Source organism: Athene cunicularia (genome assembly GCF_003259725.1).
Source record: "Athene cunicularia isolate RWA chromosome 3 unlocalized genomic scaffold, athCun1 chr3_part1, whole genome shotgun sequence".
Lineage (NCBI taxonomy): Eukaryota > Metazoa > Chordata > Aves > Strigiformes > Strigidae > Athene > Athene cunicularia.
In genome coordinates this window covers 99,593,462-99,609,579 of record NW_020799097.1, presented here as the reverse complement: position 1 = coordinate 99,609,579, position 16,118 = coordinate 99,593,462, and the positions used below count along the sequence as shown (strand labels likewise).

Here is a 16,118-nt window from a genome sequence, read left to right as displayed (position 1 = left end):
GGCATGCCAGACAGAGCCTTCTGCTGCCTGCACACAGCCGACCTCGGAGAGGTTTCAGGTTCAGAGAAAACGACAGCGTAGCAGCTACGTGGCTATGCTCGCAGTTTTAACTCTGAGAGCTATCACGAATGCGAGTGCCTGGTGTTGATCCCAGCACTTCTAAATTTTCTGAATTCCCTGCTTACTGAAGGGTGAAATTAGACTCACGCTCACAACTTCCAGCTTACAGAAAGCAGCTCAGAGCAGGTAGCGGAAGGTATGGTGCACAGAGGATAAAAAAGATGATTGTGGGTGCAGAGAAATGTATTCCAGCAACAGACTTTGTTGTAGCAAAGTTCAGACTGGGAATTTGCATAAGGAAATTCTTTATGAAGGTACTCGTATTAGCAACCTGAATTGCACTCTTAAGAGATTACAGCAGTTAGGGAGAGGTAAATGAGCTCTGTCAAAACAGGAACAGCTCTAAGTGATTCCCCAAAGCAGGATCGGGGCATGCACCGTGGCAGACTTCCTCCATATTCTGGCACTGGCTAGGGAAATTATGGAGGTGTTTCTCTTCTGCTTCAAAGCAGAGGGTCTGGCAGCAGTTCTTACCCAACAGTGTGGAGTTTGAAAGAATTTGAGTCAGAGCAGTGTTGATGCAAAGAAAAAATAAAGAAAACGAGTTAAGGCTGTAGTTCAGCCACCACCAAATCACCTCCAGTTTCCCAGGTTCAAAGGCACAGGAGATGATGTGGTCATGTCCCTTCAACAGCCTCTGAGCATCAGAGAGATTTTAGGAGGAACAGAGCAGGGACAGGAGGGCCGACCCATGGGGTCACCTACAATGGAGCACTGTGCTCAAGATGCATCTTCCTGTCAGAGCACCTTTGGGAGCCCTGTAGCCACACTTCTGGGAGCCTCAGCAAGACTGCAGCTCTTCTCCAGACAACCCTATGAGAGCCATAAAGGCAGCTGTTTCTTCCACTAAGTCTCACTCAAACATCAGCAAATCTTTGGAGCAGAATCCGCATGTCCCAAGTAAGTCAGGACCCAGGACAAACGGACAGTTGGAGAAGACCACTTAGGCACAACATGGGGCCGGGGCATGGAGGCCTTTCATACAGTGCAGATTTGGCTGTTACCAAACAGTTCCAAATATTTGCCATTCCTTCTAAGTGTCAGAAGTTGCATACAGATACACATACAGAAAGTCCACACAGAGAGCTCTCTGATCTTCCTAATCTTCTCCCATTTCTCAGAGAAGGTTATGTCTTACAGACCTCTGCAGTATACTTCTGGCCTGAAGGAAGTACAGCAGGTCTGGCAAGCATCAAGGGTTTAAAGCACTGCAGCCAGCTGCTCTTGCTGATCCCAAAAACTTCTCAATCCTGCCTGATTTCTGTTTCCTCTGTCCAGATCTGTGAGGGGGAGGCAATAATGACTTGATGGGTGTCCTGCTATGGTATGTGGCCTAGCAGATCAACTCTGATCAGCCTTGTTGGTTGTGCACCTGTCCTCTGCCGAGTCTGGCATGCTTTGCTTAAATTGACCATACTCCTCATGAAAGAGTGAAATTAGGATGAGAGAAGTAGTAGAGCCTGTTTTTCTATGTAAGTAGTGTGAGCTGTAGAAAATGGACACCGGTAATGGATATAGTTGATGAATCTATGTGGTTGTTATAGAAAGCAAGAACCCATGTTCTGAAGCCGTGGATGAAACAGGCTCAGAGAGAACAGACCTGATGGTGCCTATGCAAGACCCAGAGTAAGCACCACTGCAGACCCTAAGAAAGATATTTTTCACACATGGGGTGAACCACATTTGCTGTGGACAGAGGAGACTGCCTCAGGGTCCGTGGCTGTGCACTAAGGACAGGATTAAAGCACTGTGGGCTGGCACTGCCCCACGCTCCCAAACCTGCAGGGAGCTTCCCTGAGATTCTTGCTCTTTCACGTCTTTCCTTTTAAAATTTCATCAGTGCTCTTGTGTGGTGCTTTATGCTCTCAGGCTGCAAAGAAAGCATTCTCGGCTGTAAAAAGAGTCAGTCTGTTTAAATGTTTAAATCTTTTTTTTTTTTTTTTTTTTCTCTCTCCTGAAATGAATGAATGTAAAGCATCACCCAGTGACACTCCCTACCGCTGAATCCATCGGCACCCTTTGTGTTTTCCTGGACATATTTTCCTTATAAAAACCAGTTCCATCTTCTGCGCTGCTATGTGAAAGGCTCAAACAAATGTCACAAAACTGACTGACAGACTGTACAGGCAAAGCAGAGAACCTGACTGTGTTCAGGGGCTGTCAAGAGCACAAAGTAAACAAAAGAATAGATCTGTGTAATTTTTCCTCACAAATCTCTTTCAACTACAACTCTTATTTTAGATGTTACTTGTGAAGGAAAGCATAACACAATGTCAGTGTATTTTAAATGTAAAGAGTCTCATTAGTTTTGACAAATATGTTTCTCTGATAAATTTTATTATAACTATCAGAGGCATAAAGCCTAAACAATATTGTGTTTTTAGTAACCTAAACAACATTGTGTTTTTAGTAACCATTTAAAAGTTATGGCTTCCTAAAACGACCACAACCACTAAAGAACCATAATGTATTATTGTAATGTCCTGGTTTTCTCCTTCCTCAAAGCCTATCTCCAGCTCTTCCCCCAAGTTATCTCTGTTAGAGGCTCAGCAGCCTTCCTATTCCATGCACAACCAGAACAGAGCACTAGGATCTTCCATGCTTTTGCTCAGCTGGCATCTCCCTGCTTGATGAGGTTGTGCTGAATACAAATATCTGGGTGAACTATACTCGGGTTTTGCAAAAATCACCACCACCATGGATGACAGAGCTTACACAGCTTCCTGCTGCAAGACAGACTGCCTGCATGGCCGACAGAGCCACCCTCCTCAACTGGGATTTACTCTCCTGCCCTGCCAGCGGACTCTCAATCCAAGCGAGCAAGAGTTGCGTATATGGGTTAGATTTTAAATCCCTCTTTCTGACAACATGATGCAGCTGTGTGCTGCAAGCACGTCTGACAGACATTGGACCCAGGGGAAGATCAGCTTTGAAAAACCCTCCCTGGGATATTTTTGCTCCCTTTACTTCATTCTCCACATTTCTTCTAACTGCTGGGGTGGGTAATTTTCCTCAGCCAAAAACCAGACAGAAGGGGAGAAAAAAGGGAAGAGAGAGATACGTTGCAGCGAGTGGGCAGCCAGACCACAGGTGGGCATGGCACACATAAGCGGCGCAAAGCAGCTTATTTCACACGAGCCAGGGAAGGGAGCACGGGTTTTGCAAATGCTACGGGTCGTAGCAGGCTCGTCCAGCCTCTGCCGCAGGGCAGGAGCAGCCGTGTGGGGCAGCTTTGCTGCGGGCAAGGTGGGAGAGGGACGCGCCATGCCTGGGAGCGCCCGGGGGAAGGCACCCGGGCAGGGAAAGCAGCTTTCCCCGGGGTTCATAACCTCTTGTGCAACTAAACCAGTACAAGTCAGCAACGCCCCCACCGCGCGGCTTTGCCATTTGCTAACAATGGAAATGGAGCAAAAACATCAACTGTTTGCACCCACAGCTTTCTCCTTGGCAACCCGCTGCCTGTGCACGGCTCTTCTGCCTCTGGGCTGAGAGGGGTGGAAGGTGGCTGCTGGGGAGGCTGGGGCCATCCGGCTCCTGTCCGCTGGCCCAAGCACCCCACTCCATCAGCTGCTATAAGCCAGGAAAAATTGGCCCCGCGTCCCCCTCGGACCCTTCCGCCAGTCGGGGGGAACCCTGCTCCCCTGCCACAACGTGCCGGGCAGCCATGCCGACAGCCACTGGCACCTGGTTTTAGATGAACGCGCTCGCAGCATGGCTACGCTCAAAACATTGAGGATTTCTATATTTCTGATTAGAGTATTCAAATTGTTTTAAGTTTAAAGGTGGGAGGATCTATTTATTTTCATTTTATTTTGTGTTTTTCCAGTTCTACCTGGAATTTAGATTTAGATAACGTGCAACCGAACGTGTACAGGTATCCGAAGGCTCAAAATGCACAATGCAATACTATAATATAGCTCTTTGTTATGCTAATCACTTCTTCCCAGCTGCTCCAGCAATGAGCGCCAGCCCAACCTATCAAAGGGGAACAAAACCTCTAGGCAAGCTTTCTGCTGCAAGGTCCCTTACCTCTGCGCTCAAGGAGCTGGGGCTGCATCTCTTCCGGCACCTGTAAACCAAGCCGAGAGGTAAAACAACACAATTTAATATTGCAGCTCCAACGCCACTGGGAACATGAGCTAGGAATTAAAAAGTGATACCCCTCTTGACAGTCAGGTTGCCATGATTTACATTTTTCTCTCAGGTCCCCTCCCCCTCCACACGCATCTTCTCAGCACTTCTGAGCAAAGGGGAAAAATGAGGCAGTGTGGGAAAACATCCAGTCAAACCTCAGAGGCTCTGCCGAGGTTCTGATTTTGGCACCCACCAGGGTAGCGCTATGTGATCATGAAGGATTTTTAGTGCGCGGGTGTCAGATTCATGACAGCCATAAAATGCTGTGGTTGCATTATTTAAATTAAGTTCCCAAATAATATTTTTTTTTTTTAAAAAAAGGGTTCCATATATTCAAAATGAAAATAATAAAATTATCGGCCTGGTTGCCTCTCTATTATTTATGTTGATGTTAGTTAAAAGAGAGTTTGTCTTGTCCCTGTGTTTCTAGAGCCTAGAAAGATATTTTATTGATAGCACATGGAAATATTCAAAGGGAAAAGGGAGCTTTGGCAGCTGGAAAGGGACTACTGGGGGCCACTGGCAGCTTGATAGGCTCAGAAGACCGCTGGAAATGTGGGGCAAGCTTGTTAGCTGAATGTGTTCTTTATAATGGTCACTAGTGATATACCTCAAAAGCCGACATTACACTGTCATCTTTAAGCCTCAGAATTAGCAAACGGGCACTTTCAATGGGTGGATAAATTCATACAACAAAAATTCTTGTCTCAGCCTTCACGCCAAATAAGGAAAATGATCTGACAGTGCCCTATTCATGTTTTAAGATTTTCTTCGTGACTTTGATGACTATACAGGTTATTTTAAAGTTTTGGTATTGGAGCAATTCTGCAATGAAGGTACATTTCAGGACTGTGATAGCACTAAACACCTTACTTCTCATAGGAAACATGAAATTAAATTTGCCTGTATTTACACTAATTAGTCTGTTAGTAAACCAGAATCCAGTCTGTTATGCAGAGGAAGGGGTCAAAGAAGGAATAATACATATTCAGCCTCCTCAGGTAAAATGTAGGCTGCTCAAGATTTAAAAATTGGTCAAACAATAACATTAATAGAAATTGAGAAATGTTGTTTGCTTTGGTCATACTTGTTGAGACTCACAGAAGATAAATTTGAGGAAAACATAATATTGACAGTACATTACACTTACAGGGCAGCAATGCTTAATGTATGTGCACTGTCTGATGATTTGTAATAAAAGGACAATTTCATTTTGAGCCAAAACCACACTACTTTATTCAAAGGAATCAAGGGCCCCATGGCAGCTGTATGGCTAAGAGGATGTGGCTGGTAAGTGGGACCTACTCACAGAAATAAGTACAGAGGATTTCACCCTGAAAAAGCAATGGATGGAGGGAAAAAAATAAATTTACAAGGGTTTTTAGGGTTGATGAAGGAGTAGAGCACAGATTTTAACACATATACTGAGAGACAGAAATTATTTTGAAGACGGGGAATAAAACTGGATTTGAAAATAACCTGCTGCTCAACTCCAACTCCCACTGGCAGAGGTTTTCCCTAGCTAAAGGGGTAAACACAAAGTAGCTGGTACCACGCTGTATGGGGTGGAGGATGGAGATTGCCATATGAAACTTGTTCTGATTAAGAAAACTGGGGGGGTAAGACAAAACCAACAATGACCAAAGCAGAGGGTGGTCAGCTGACACCACCAGGCATAAATTCTCCAAAAATCAATAACACAGCATCCTCTCACACCAGCCGAGACTTTGATTACCTATCACCTGGCTGCAAAAAGTCTCTGAAACACCAGCCAGCAAACTGCCAGAGAGCATCTGACACCAGCCATAGTTCAGAAGTAAAAATGCTGTATTGGAAATATAAGGTGGTGAGTGGACAGCGGAAAAAATGTTGTGGGGTCCCTCGGAGCTAGATGGTTACAGAGGAGGCATGGCCGCTGACCACTGCCACTCTGACACCCTCCTTTGCAATAGCCAGAGCCCGCAGTTGTTTCAGGAGGCAGACATGCCCACGGCATGGAAAGGTGAGTCTAGCAGGGTATTCCACAGGGAGGTAGCACTAAATGGATGGACCTTGAGCAGACAGACCATTTATCTCCTTTCTGCAATCCTAGAATGACGGGTTAGATGCTCTCTCTGCAGTGAATTGGAGAATGATGTTATATTAATTGAGAATTACTAGCCATGCAAGAAAACTTATTTTTCAAATTCAGTATCTCCCTGTTTGGGGGCTTTTGCCAGGTTTGGGGTTTTTTTGCTCATTGTGGGTACTTCTGAGTGTACACAGACCACCCATCTGTGACTTCTCCTTGCACTCCCTGCATTCCTCAGAGGTGGAACTTGAACACAGAGATTAAAAGGAATTAATGTACTTACTTACCTGGCCTTTCAGCTGGATCTGGTGAGAAAGCTTTGCATACCTTGCAGTCTGCACCACTTTTGCAGAGCTGAGAAACTGAAACTCCACCTTCCCCAGGGTACATTCACTTCCCTGGTGTGACTTGAAGACTAGGAAGAGCAACAACAGGCCAACTACAGCCCCAAAGGCAACCATTTTCACATGGTTATTCCCCTGTTGTTTACTCTAACTTTCCACACCTGACCCCAGGCCCCCTGACATGGAAAGCCACTGACCCAAATGGTAAATTCAGTCTGCTTTTACAGGCACAGCTGCTTTGCTTCATGCTCTCTCTGGAGAGCCAAGAGGAGTGAAGGTCTCATCCTAACACCACTCAGCCTGGTTTGCGTCCAGTTCCCCAGTACAGACCTGGCTGGCCCGGTACACCTCGCGTTAGCAGCCTTAAACTGAGTGGGATTAACTGCTGCAAAGGCTCTCGGCACCCTGCCACGGCTGTGTTTACATTAGAGAAAATGGACCTCACAGAGACAGTTTGCAAACACCACAAGACGAACTTTTGTAAACTCCCTTGGTTTAGTCATCTTTCCCCATCTGTCAGAGAAGTTAAAGTGAGATTGAAAAAACACAGGAAATTACTGTGTATTCCAAGTAGTTGTGACTGAGCGGCTTGGCTGTTACATGGGATGCCTTGTGGAAGATTCACATCTCCTAACATTTCCAGCAAGATCCTCTCCAGTGCTTCCCTGGCTGCGATCTTTTAGCAGGCTCTGCACACCCCGCCAAGAAAAGCCTCTGGGGTGCTTCTTGCAGCTGCAGAAAACCTCATACCAGTACTGAGGAGCCCAAAAGGCTACCTCCAGAAGGCGAGGGCAGCCCCTTTCTTCGAGGTGGCGAAGCAAGGGACAGCTGATGAAAAAGGTTAGGTCGCTTTGGGAGGCTTCCATGTGAGAGTTACATTCCCTGAATAAAAATGCCAGATGAAATCCTTTACCCCACAGCGGTTTAAACCTTTCTCTGATGTGACTGGCTGGCTCTTTTTGTGATAAAACTTCTTCTATCAAGGTCTCTGGTATATGTAAGCTGCAATTGCATTTGCTACACCTCTGGCTACGGCCTGTATCTCAAGAGGGCAATGGGTCTAACACAGGCTGGAAATCACCTTCACATCTCTGCTTCAGCCATGCCCTTTAATCAACAGATCGCTGCCATAGTGGCAATCTGAGCTACCAGCAGCTGGAAAGGCCATTTAGCTGGGTGGGTCCAACAGGCATGGCCTTCAAGATGGGCCACAAAGCAGCCGAGACACACTGCACCCTGGTTAGTTTGTTTAAATTCCCCCTTAGATCACGCTGCACCTCTGAAACAGCTCCCTGCTTCCCCTGCATGGAGCTGAAGGATGCTGGCACCCAGCATACCACCTCGGCAGCGTGTCGTGGTCTTCAGCGAAAGGACAGTCAGTAGATGAGAGGGGTAAAAGGAGGATGGAGGGTGCACAGGAAGATTAGATGTGAAAAAAACATCTCTTCACCACAACTTTGCTTTGGGGCGTAACACCTTCAGGACTGAAAGAAGCACTTCATTTCTGCAGCTCAGCCTGCGTTTGTTTTCTCTGTGGAGCCAGCTGCTACGCTGGCATTGCAAATCGGTGCCAGCTGAGGCTATTTGAGTGCTGGGGATGCTTAAGTAACTGTGTTTAAACTGTTTCAACAGATTAGCTAATCCAGTAAAAATAGTAAAATTTTACCAAAAGTATTAAGTATATATGAAGCACAATGACATTATGCCGTTTTGAAAAATGAATGTAATTTTTTCAACTCAAATGAACTATGCACTTCCAAGGGCAATGTATTGCCTGGTGAAAAGCGATCCTGAAGCTAAAATGACACTTCTGTTCTTACCAACAGTAAAATAGACCTGACATCAAAAACATCTTTTTCTGTTGCTGTTTTCCATGTATTACTGAAGTACCATTATCAACTTCAGTCTTACACTCCAGGAGCAAAGTATCTTATGATAGAGAGTCTCCCTAGAGTGAAGCTCTTCTGTCCAGTTCTTCCAGGCAGGGGGGCCAGGATCAGGTTCGGGAGGATTCATTTCATAGCTATGCGTGGGACATAAGGATGAAAGGCATTTTAGCATAATCTCTGAAAAGAAGTATTTCTTGAAAATTTGTGATACTAGGAAGATTCCCTTAGTACTGGAGTGTGCAGTGGGGAAAAGGCCTATCACGTTTACACTCTTCACATGCTGTAAATCAAACCAAATTTAAACCATGAAACCCATTCAGCCTAGCCCAGGCTGGAAATCCTATCAAGGTCTACTGCATTTCTGGCATTTGGACAAGGGTGTTTCCAACTCCCTTTTCTAACTAGAAATACCTCTGCCTCTTCTGAAGCAAACAAGATAAATCAGTGGACTCCCGAGTCCAATACATCTACTTTCAGTATTTTCTATTATTTTGTGAGGCAGGGTCCAGAGAAAGGCATAAGACCACTTGGGCCTTAGGCCAAACTTCATTACATGACATTTCATCCTTTACAGACCCACGTGACACCCAGTAAGACTGTCCAGAAGCTGTAACAGGTTAATTTCTAGGTGTCCCTGGAACTAAAGCAGCTGCTAGAAAGGCCAGAGCAGACAGAGAGTTCTGCTGATCCATCACTTCAGCTGGTGCAAATTCAACTCAGACAACTCTGCAATGGGTTATGTGTGCAGGCTTGTTCTTGAAGACGAAGGAGCCCCTTAGGGTCAAAAAACTTTCAGCCCTCCTGTAAGTGTTAGCTGATTTGTGGTTTGGGCAGCATTTGGCCAGGCATTTTCCCTGGCTATATGTGCAAGTCTTCAGAGAAGTCTGTTGCTTCCCGTGCACCTTCAGACTGTCATAAATGCTCCTGAAACCCTGAGAAGGCTGAGCTCCATCCTGGACTCAGCTTGAGGTGCAGAGTCAACCACAGTGTAACCTCTTCAGGAGGGAGCAGTTTGATTAAATGGCATTTTCTTGAGTGGGGGAGGGAAACATGGGGGGAAGGACCCAGTAGCCATTGGAGATGTAAAATTAAAATGAATTTTGGTCATTTTAATAAATATATATCAAGGAAATTTCACTTTACTACAACAACACATTAGTATACAAGCATCTAATATTTAAGCTTAAAACATCAAGTGTTTATCAAATATTGCAAAAGAGCAGACATTACTAGACTGGGTATAACACAAGAAAAATCATTTTTAAAAAATTGGTCCTTGTGGACAAATGTCTAAATGATGATCCTACTCATACACTGTATGAATGAGATCTATATTTAATATTATTATTAATAATAAAAAAAGCTTCTGTCTTGGAGAAATCAGGTGGGACTTATACTTTCTTTCTTTGTTATTCTTCACAATGATAACCCTTACAAACTTATCTGTTCCAACTCACCTGACTGCATAAAGGTTATCATTGGTCTGCATACTACTCTCCTTGTGGTCACTCTGCCTGGGAGGGTGAGCTTTTTCCTGTGACCACTGGGCTTACTCATGAAAACTGTCCAGTTTGCAAACGTGACCGTGGGGTGCACACACCACCGAAAACAACGGCAGTCCTGGAGGACTCCAGCTGAACCCATGAAACCCAGAGCAGGAGGATTCTGACCCAGAGTCCCGGCTGACTCCAAGACCAAGCTGAGTGCAGCCCAGGGCGGTGTCCCCCGGGGGACCCTTGTGCCCTGCACCGAGCTGGCCGCTCCCCCAGCACAGAGGTGACTTTCACCCTTTGGACAAGAACCAAGCAGAGAAGATGTCGTTTGAGTGCATGATGCTGTGGGAACAGGCAGCTATTATGAGTCAGCCGTGGCTTGGATGTGGCTATTTTGCTGAGCACATCCTGCCAGTTGTTATGGGGACTGTGGGAACTAATTAATTTGGTGGATCCAAGACTCAAAATACTCTCGGTCCAACCCCGACTAATGTCTTCTGGGCATTTTAAACAGCACGCTTTTGCAGATGGTCTACCTAGGGCTGACTAAATGTTGTCCTTAGCTACTGAAATCTCAGCTCATTTCTCCAAAATGTTCTTTTTTAAAATTAAACCCCTTACATTCATTCAGATAAAATCGTGTTTATCGCCACATTATGGATTAACATTGTGCTTTTTGCTTTCCTTTCTTGTCTTTTTTAAATCAACAGCAAAAGTCATAGAAAACTCCCGCATGCTTTTGCAATCTAAAAGAGAGAAATTATGCGAAACAGAATAAAGTATAAAACATGCCACTGGTTCATGAACTTCATTATACGAAGAAGGAAAAAAAAGAGCCCCAGCAACAGACAGTTGCCATAGTAACACTCAAGCATCGAATGCTTGTTTACAAGAGACATCTCTCTATTGTTTCTTAAATCCCTTCCTAAGGATGGCAAATCAAAAAGCAATTGAGCATCAAAAAGGAAGAACAGAGATGTTTGAATAGGAAGTTGAACTCAGTACTTCAAAGGTTAAAGGTTTCTAATAATATTGATCCACCCTGTGGGGTTGTGGGTTTGTTTTTTTTTTTTTCTCTGTTTAGGTTAAATCCCTGCTGTATCACTGATTTATACTTAATTTTCACGCTGGCAAAAATTAAGACAAAAAGTAAGGCACCAAAAAAAAACCTGCCCTGTATAACAACAAGCCTCATTAGTTGTTACAGCCGAGGTGAAAACATGCAAGTACTTGGGCTGCATGTTGCGTTTCTGATCAAGATCCCATAAACAGGTTATTTCTTTATGCTATGTCCTATTTTGTCAGTTGAACAAGACGCTGAATCCAGGAATTCAAGAGTATCAGTACAAACGTAAGGATGGTTTATTCCCAGTCCATGAAGACGGTCCTTTGTCAGAACAAATACTGAGTTACAAGGAGCACATCGCCCTTGCTGGTAGCATCAATTTGTTTACCAGACTTCTAATTCCTTGGTAAACATAATGGAGGTTCTTCTTAATTAATGGCAGACTTCTTGGGGGCGGGGATATATAAAACAATATGTTTTCCCCATCTGGCTGATTGGTATTTTCAGTAACGAAAGCTACACCATAGCTGTACAGACTACAGTGCTAAGCAGTAACGCAACTGCGTTCTTTATGAAGTCTCCATATTTATAAATAGCCCGCTGATGCAGATCATAGAGACGCTTTATGCAATCTGCTCTCCAGTCATTTAGAACTACATGTAACGTTTGTGGCATGATTGTATCATTTGTAGAAAACTATAAAAAATCCATTCAAAATAAAAATTTGATAGACAAACGAACATGCTGTGCATGCTTCAACAGAGCAAGAAAGATGCCTCATATTTTACTTCCTTTGCTGCAGCACATTTTATTACTTGGTAAAGGTTCCTTTTTCCTTAAGGATTTTTTCCAAGATTCACTTATGCTGCTCTTCTCATTACATCCAGTCTCAAAATAGTCATAAAATTTGCCTTTACACTCGAGAGCATGGGTGCCTCTTACAGGTTCACAGTTTAGGACGACGCTCTCTCGCTCAGGTTCATTACCTCCTTTCTCATCATTGAATTTTGCCTTTTCCTGATTAGTGTGAGACCTGGCATTAGTGATGAATATTTCATTAGCAGGTATCTGGTCATCACTCCTGTAAGAAGAGGCACTGCCAATGTCATAATCCACCTGCTGGGAACAGCTTGGCAAAGAAATGGAGGGGGAAGAGGAGGAGGAGGAGGAAGAGGAGGAGGAAGAAGAGGAAGTATTTTCTGTACTAGCATTAACAGAGTAGGGTAGATTTAAATAGTGACTGCCGCACTCTTGATAGAAGCAGCACGTGTGGAGCTTCTCGTACTCCTCCTTTGCCATCCGAAGGCGTTTTCTGTATGGACAGTCCTGAGGCACAAACCACTCTTGTGGTGAGGTGCTGCTGAAGGAGCAGGCGGAGAAGCACCAGTTGTTCTGCATGATGATTTCTCCGTGGATTCTCTTCATTAGGTTGTTGATGAGGACGGATCTCCGCAGGTAGACTTCAGGATCATCAATGAATTTCAGCTTTTCCAAAGACATGTAAAGAATATGGGCCCGCTCCTCAAACACGGAGATTGTCTGAAAATGCAAAAGACAGAAAATATGGAACTGAAGGCAACCCGTTTTGTTCCAGGCCAGGAGAAAGGAAATGAAGCAAAGTATTCCCCCTGCACTGCTACTTTTCCCATTCGCTTTCTGAGGCGCCTAAAACTGGTTTTTCATTTTGCACACCCATGTAGCCAGGGACCTGCTTTTTCTTGGCCACAGCATTCACCCAGGTTTAGGAAGTAAGTAGCTGAGCATTACACCCCTGAGGCAATCACAAGGCACGAATCCAGGATGGGAGAGTGAGATCCAGATGCACACATCTGGCTCTTTATTTGCATTTGGGATTAGAACATAAAATCGGTGTGCAGTTTTGCTCCAGTGATGGCTGGGGGCTTTTTGAGGTAAATTGACCCAATTCCATCATCCCCTGTGGGGCTTCTACGAAGCTCAGAAGCCAAGTGAAGGTCCCCTCCTGCAGCCTCAGGGTTGGCAAGACGCAGCCAGCAGCCCTCGCCTCACGCTGCAAGCGTCGGAGCATTTCATCCGCTGCCAGTGGAAGAGGCCCTCCAGCGAGGAGGTCGCCATTTGCCAAGCTCCCTTACACTGCTCTTGTGTACAGAAGTGCAGGAAGGGAGGGAGGCAGGGAGAAACCCATCTCTCCAAGCATCCCAGCATCTGGAGAGCAGCTGTTGGCCTGCGTCCTACACCCTGTGCTCTACAGGACTGGTGGGAACGCAGATAGGCAGGGACAAGGTCAGGAAATGAGGAATGGATAGGGATTTGCAGAAATCCTGGCTCAATGCCCACAGATTTGTTCTCCCTTCCATGGTCCTTCCAGGACTCCCTTTCTCAGCACTGGCAGCACGAGCAGGTTACTGCCCCTGGGAGGCCCCGGATTCTGCGCTGTAATCGCTACCCTGGGAATCAAAATAAGAGGGGGGCAATGCATGCTACTGTAAGCACTATTAACTAATTTTCATTTTTAGTAAGAATTTGGTTTGCGTAGGAGGAGAGCAGCACAGCACAAAGAGACACTGCTCTAAATCCCCCCCCATCTGTGGCTTGATCATTCTTCCCTTTCCCACATGGTTACAGCATTTTTGCAGAGTGGAAGTCGTAGCTATGAAGACTGAAAGAGCTTAAAGCACAGCTGCTTTTCACATCCATTCAGCTCTCCTCGGCCCTCTAGCTCTTTCCACAGCCTGGTCCTGTCTGCAGGGCTTAGAAGCAGGCCAGTGCCTCGTAAAAACAAAAGTGGGCCGTGCTTTCATGTGAGTTCACAGCTGAAGCTCTTCTTTGTTAGAGAGAGTAATTTTCTGTAATAAATGACTCATTTTAAATCATATTAAGCCTATAGGTTAATTTGCATCCTTTATACCTGCTGCAGCAATAGTCAGTGAAGCCATAAAAGCCTGGAGCAAACCAGTAAGCCTTGAACTGTGATCCTCCTGGAGATACATCCTGGAGGGTCACCAGTAGGAACAAGTTGTCAAAGGCTGTCTACTACAAACGTCTGCCAACAGCCCTCCGGAGAGGGGCCCTGGGCCCTCCCATCATACACTCTATGGGACAAGGAATCTCAGAACATAACTCTTTCTTTACCGGGCAGCAGAGGTAAGAAATTCACAGAAATCTGGTGGGCATCCTTCCTTCCCCAGAGCTCAGTGTTGCAAAGTAGAAAACACACTTGTGTCAACCAGAAGAAACTGGTGACCCAGGGTTTCTGCCGCGATACACATCTATAACAGCATAAAACGATGTCTGGGACAGGTCTGTCTTACCAATGCCTCCACAATTGGTTTTTTATGCTGTTAGAAAGGGTTAAGTAACTCTTCCTCCTCTTTGCGAGGAAAATAATCACCGATACAAAAATCCAACAATCTAGCCGAGAAAAAAAATGATTGAAATCAGAGCGATGTGACATGTGGGAGACATTCGCTAACGAGAGCACATTTTTTGACACCCTCGGTGCTATTTGTTCATCACTCTGGAAGCAGGCCGGACACCTTCTGGAATTAACGGCAGGGCAGGTTTCCACCTTCCTGGTCAGGTACTTATTTCCAGCCAACACTATTTGTAGCTGAAAATTCTTTCGGCTACTCTAAGGTCCTTGGGAAGCGAGCTCGGCGTTACTGCTCGCTTCTCCCCTGTGGAAATCCCTCCAGTGAAAACAGGATCCCGCTGGGCAGACCTGCCTGCCCAGTGCCCGCAGCAGGGACCAGGCACTCTGTTCTCCCCACAACTCAGAAGGCTGCCTCCATGACACAGGGAAAGAGAAGGTATAAACTCGCTCCACATCTTGATCTGTTTTAGCTTTCTGTCTCTGGGGCGCTTGTGGTACTACCGCCTCCCATAAGCTGGGTGTAAATCAGATCCTATGGCGGCCTCTCTATCGCCAGTAGTACTTGGGTAGCACCGGGCCGCCGTGGGCCAGGTACGATCCAGCAAGGTAAGGATGGGATCTCAAGGCACACGCTATCCTTAAGCACATCACTCCAGGCGCTCAGTTCCCTACAGGACTGAGCCCTTAATGAATGAGAGCATAAAATCTTTCATAAAAAAAAGTTAGATTTCAATTTTTGCATTCACTGGCCTGGGAAATGTTTGCCCTAATCCCTCCCCTGACAGTATTCATTAAAAAAAAATAATATTCTTTAATTTACTAATCTGTTCTTTTGGAGTTATTAGCTTTTTAATAAACAGGATTAAATACTGAAGGAGCTTGTACTCACTTTCCAAGTCATTCTGTTTTCTAGAGGATCTGTAAGCCATTTGGGGTACATGGAACCCATTACTATTTTCTCCCCTAGAAAAAGTTTGGAATGAGTGGGGAATCGTGGGCCCTTTTTATTGATGTTCTTCCTTTCTGTTGTTCTCATGCTGTTATGGAGCTGTTTCTGTAAGCACGATATATAAACTAGCTAAGAACAAAATAATCTGGAAAAAAAAAAAGTTATTCTCAGCATTTCCATTTACAGTTGTTACAAATGAAGGAGCGGCTTTGCTTCTTAAGCAATTCGATGACAATAAAACAATAAATGCGAACAAGTGACAACTATTCGTTTCTGAGCAAACAGCTGGATCTTTCTCCTAATTTCAGCAGTGTTTCAGCCTTCTGGAAATGGGTCAATCGAGTGTTACTAAGCATCTGAAACTCGGAGTAAAAATAATGACTATTAGAAAACATACTTTATGTGTACAGCTGCTGAGCGGTGGATGAAAATCCTCTTCTTCCACATATTTCCTTTTAAAGTATGTGATCTTGGATGTTGTTACAGGATTTGAAATTCCCCTGTAATGCGATCCTGCGGGTAATAAATCAGATATGACAAATGACATGCGGTTTGCCGGAGGTTCTCCAAACAAAATACTTTTCGTTTCCCTTCGCGCTACAGAACTCCACCGCGTATTTTCCCATCTATCGGCAGCGATCGGGAATAAACCCTCACCTGAGTCGGGCACCGCTCGCCGGCCGCGCCCGCGCGGGGGGCT

The 16,118-nt window shown here is 45.1% G+C and overlaps 1 protein-coding gene across 1 annotated transcript in view; it reads right to left on the bottom strand.

The window, feature by feature from the left end:
• Nucleotides 1-11,398: 11,398 nt before the first annotated feature.
• Nucleotides 11,399-16,118, bottom strand: part of SERTAD4 (SERTA domain containing 4) — a 9,526-nt gene continuing 4,806 nt past the window's right edge. The window contains exons 2-3 of the mRNA XM_026844623.1: nt 15,816-16,044; nt 11,399-12,656 (exon numbers count right to left, since the gene is read on the bottom strand). Of these exons, the coding sequence (XP_026700424.1) occupies nt 11,895-12,656; nt 15,816-16,044 (991 nt within the window). The 3' untranslated portion in view covers nt 11,399-11,894. The remainder of the gene's footprint in view (nt 12,657-15,815; nt 16,045-16,118) is intronic.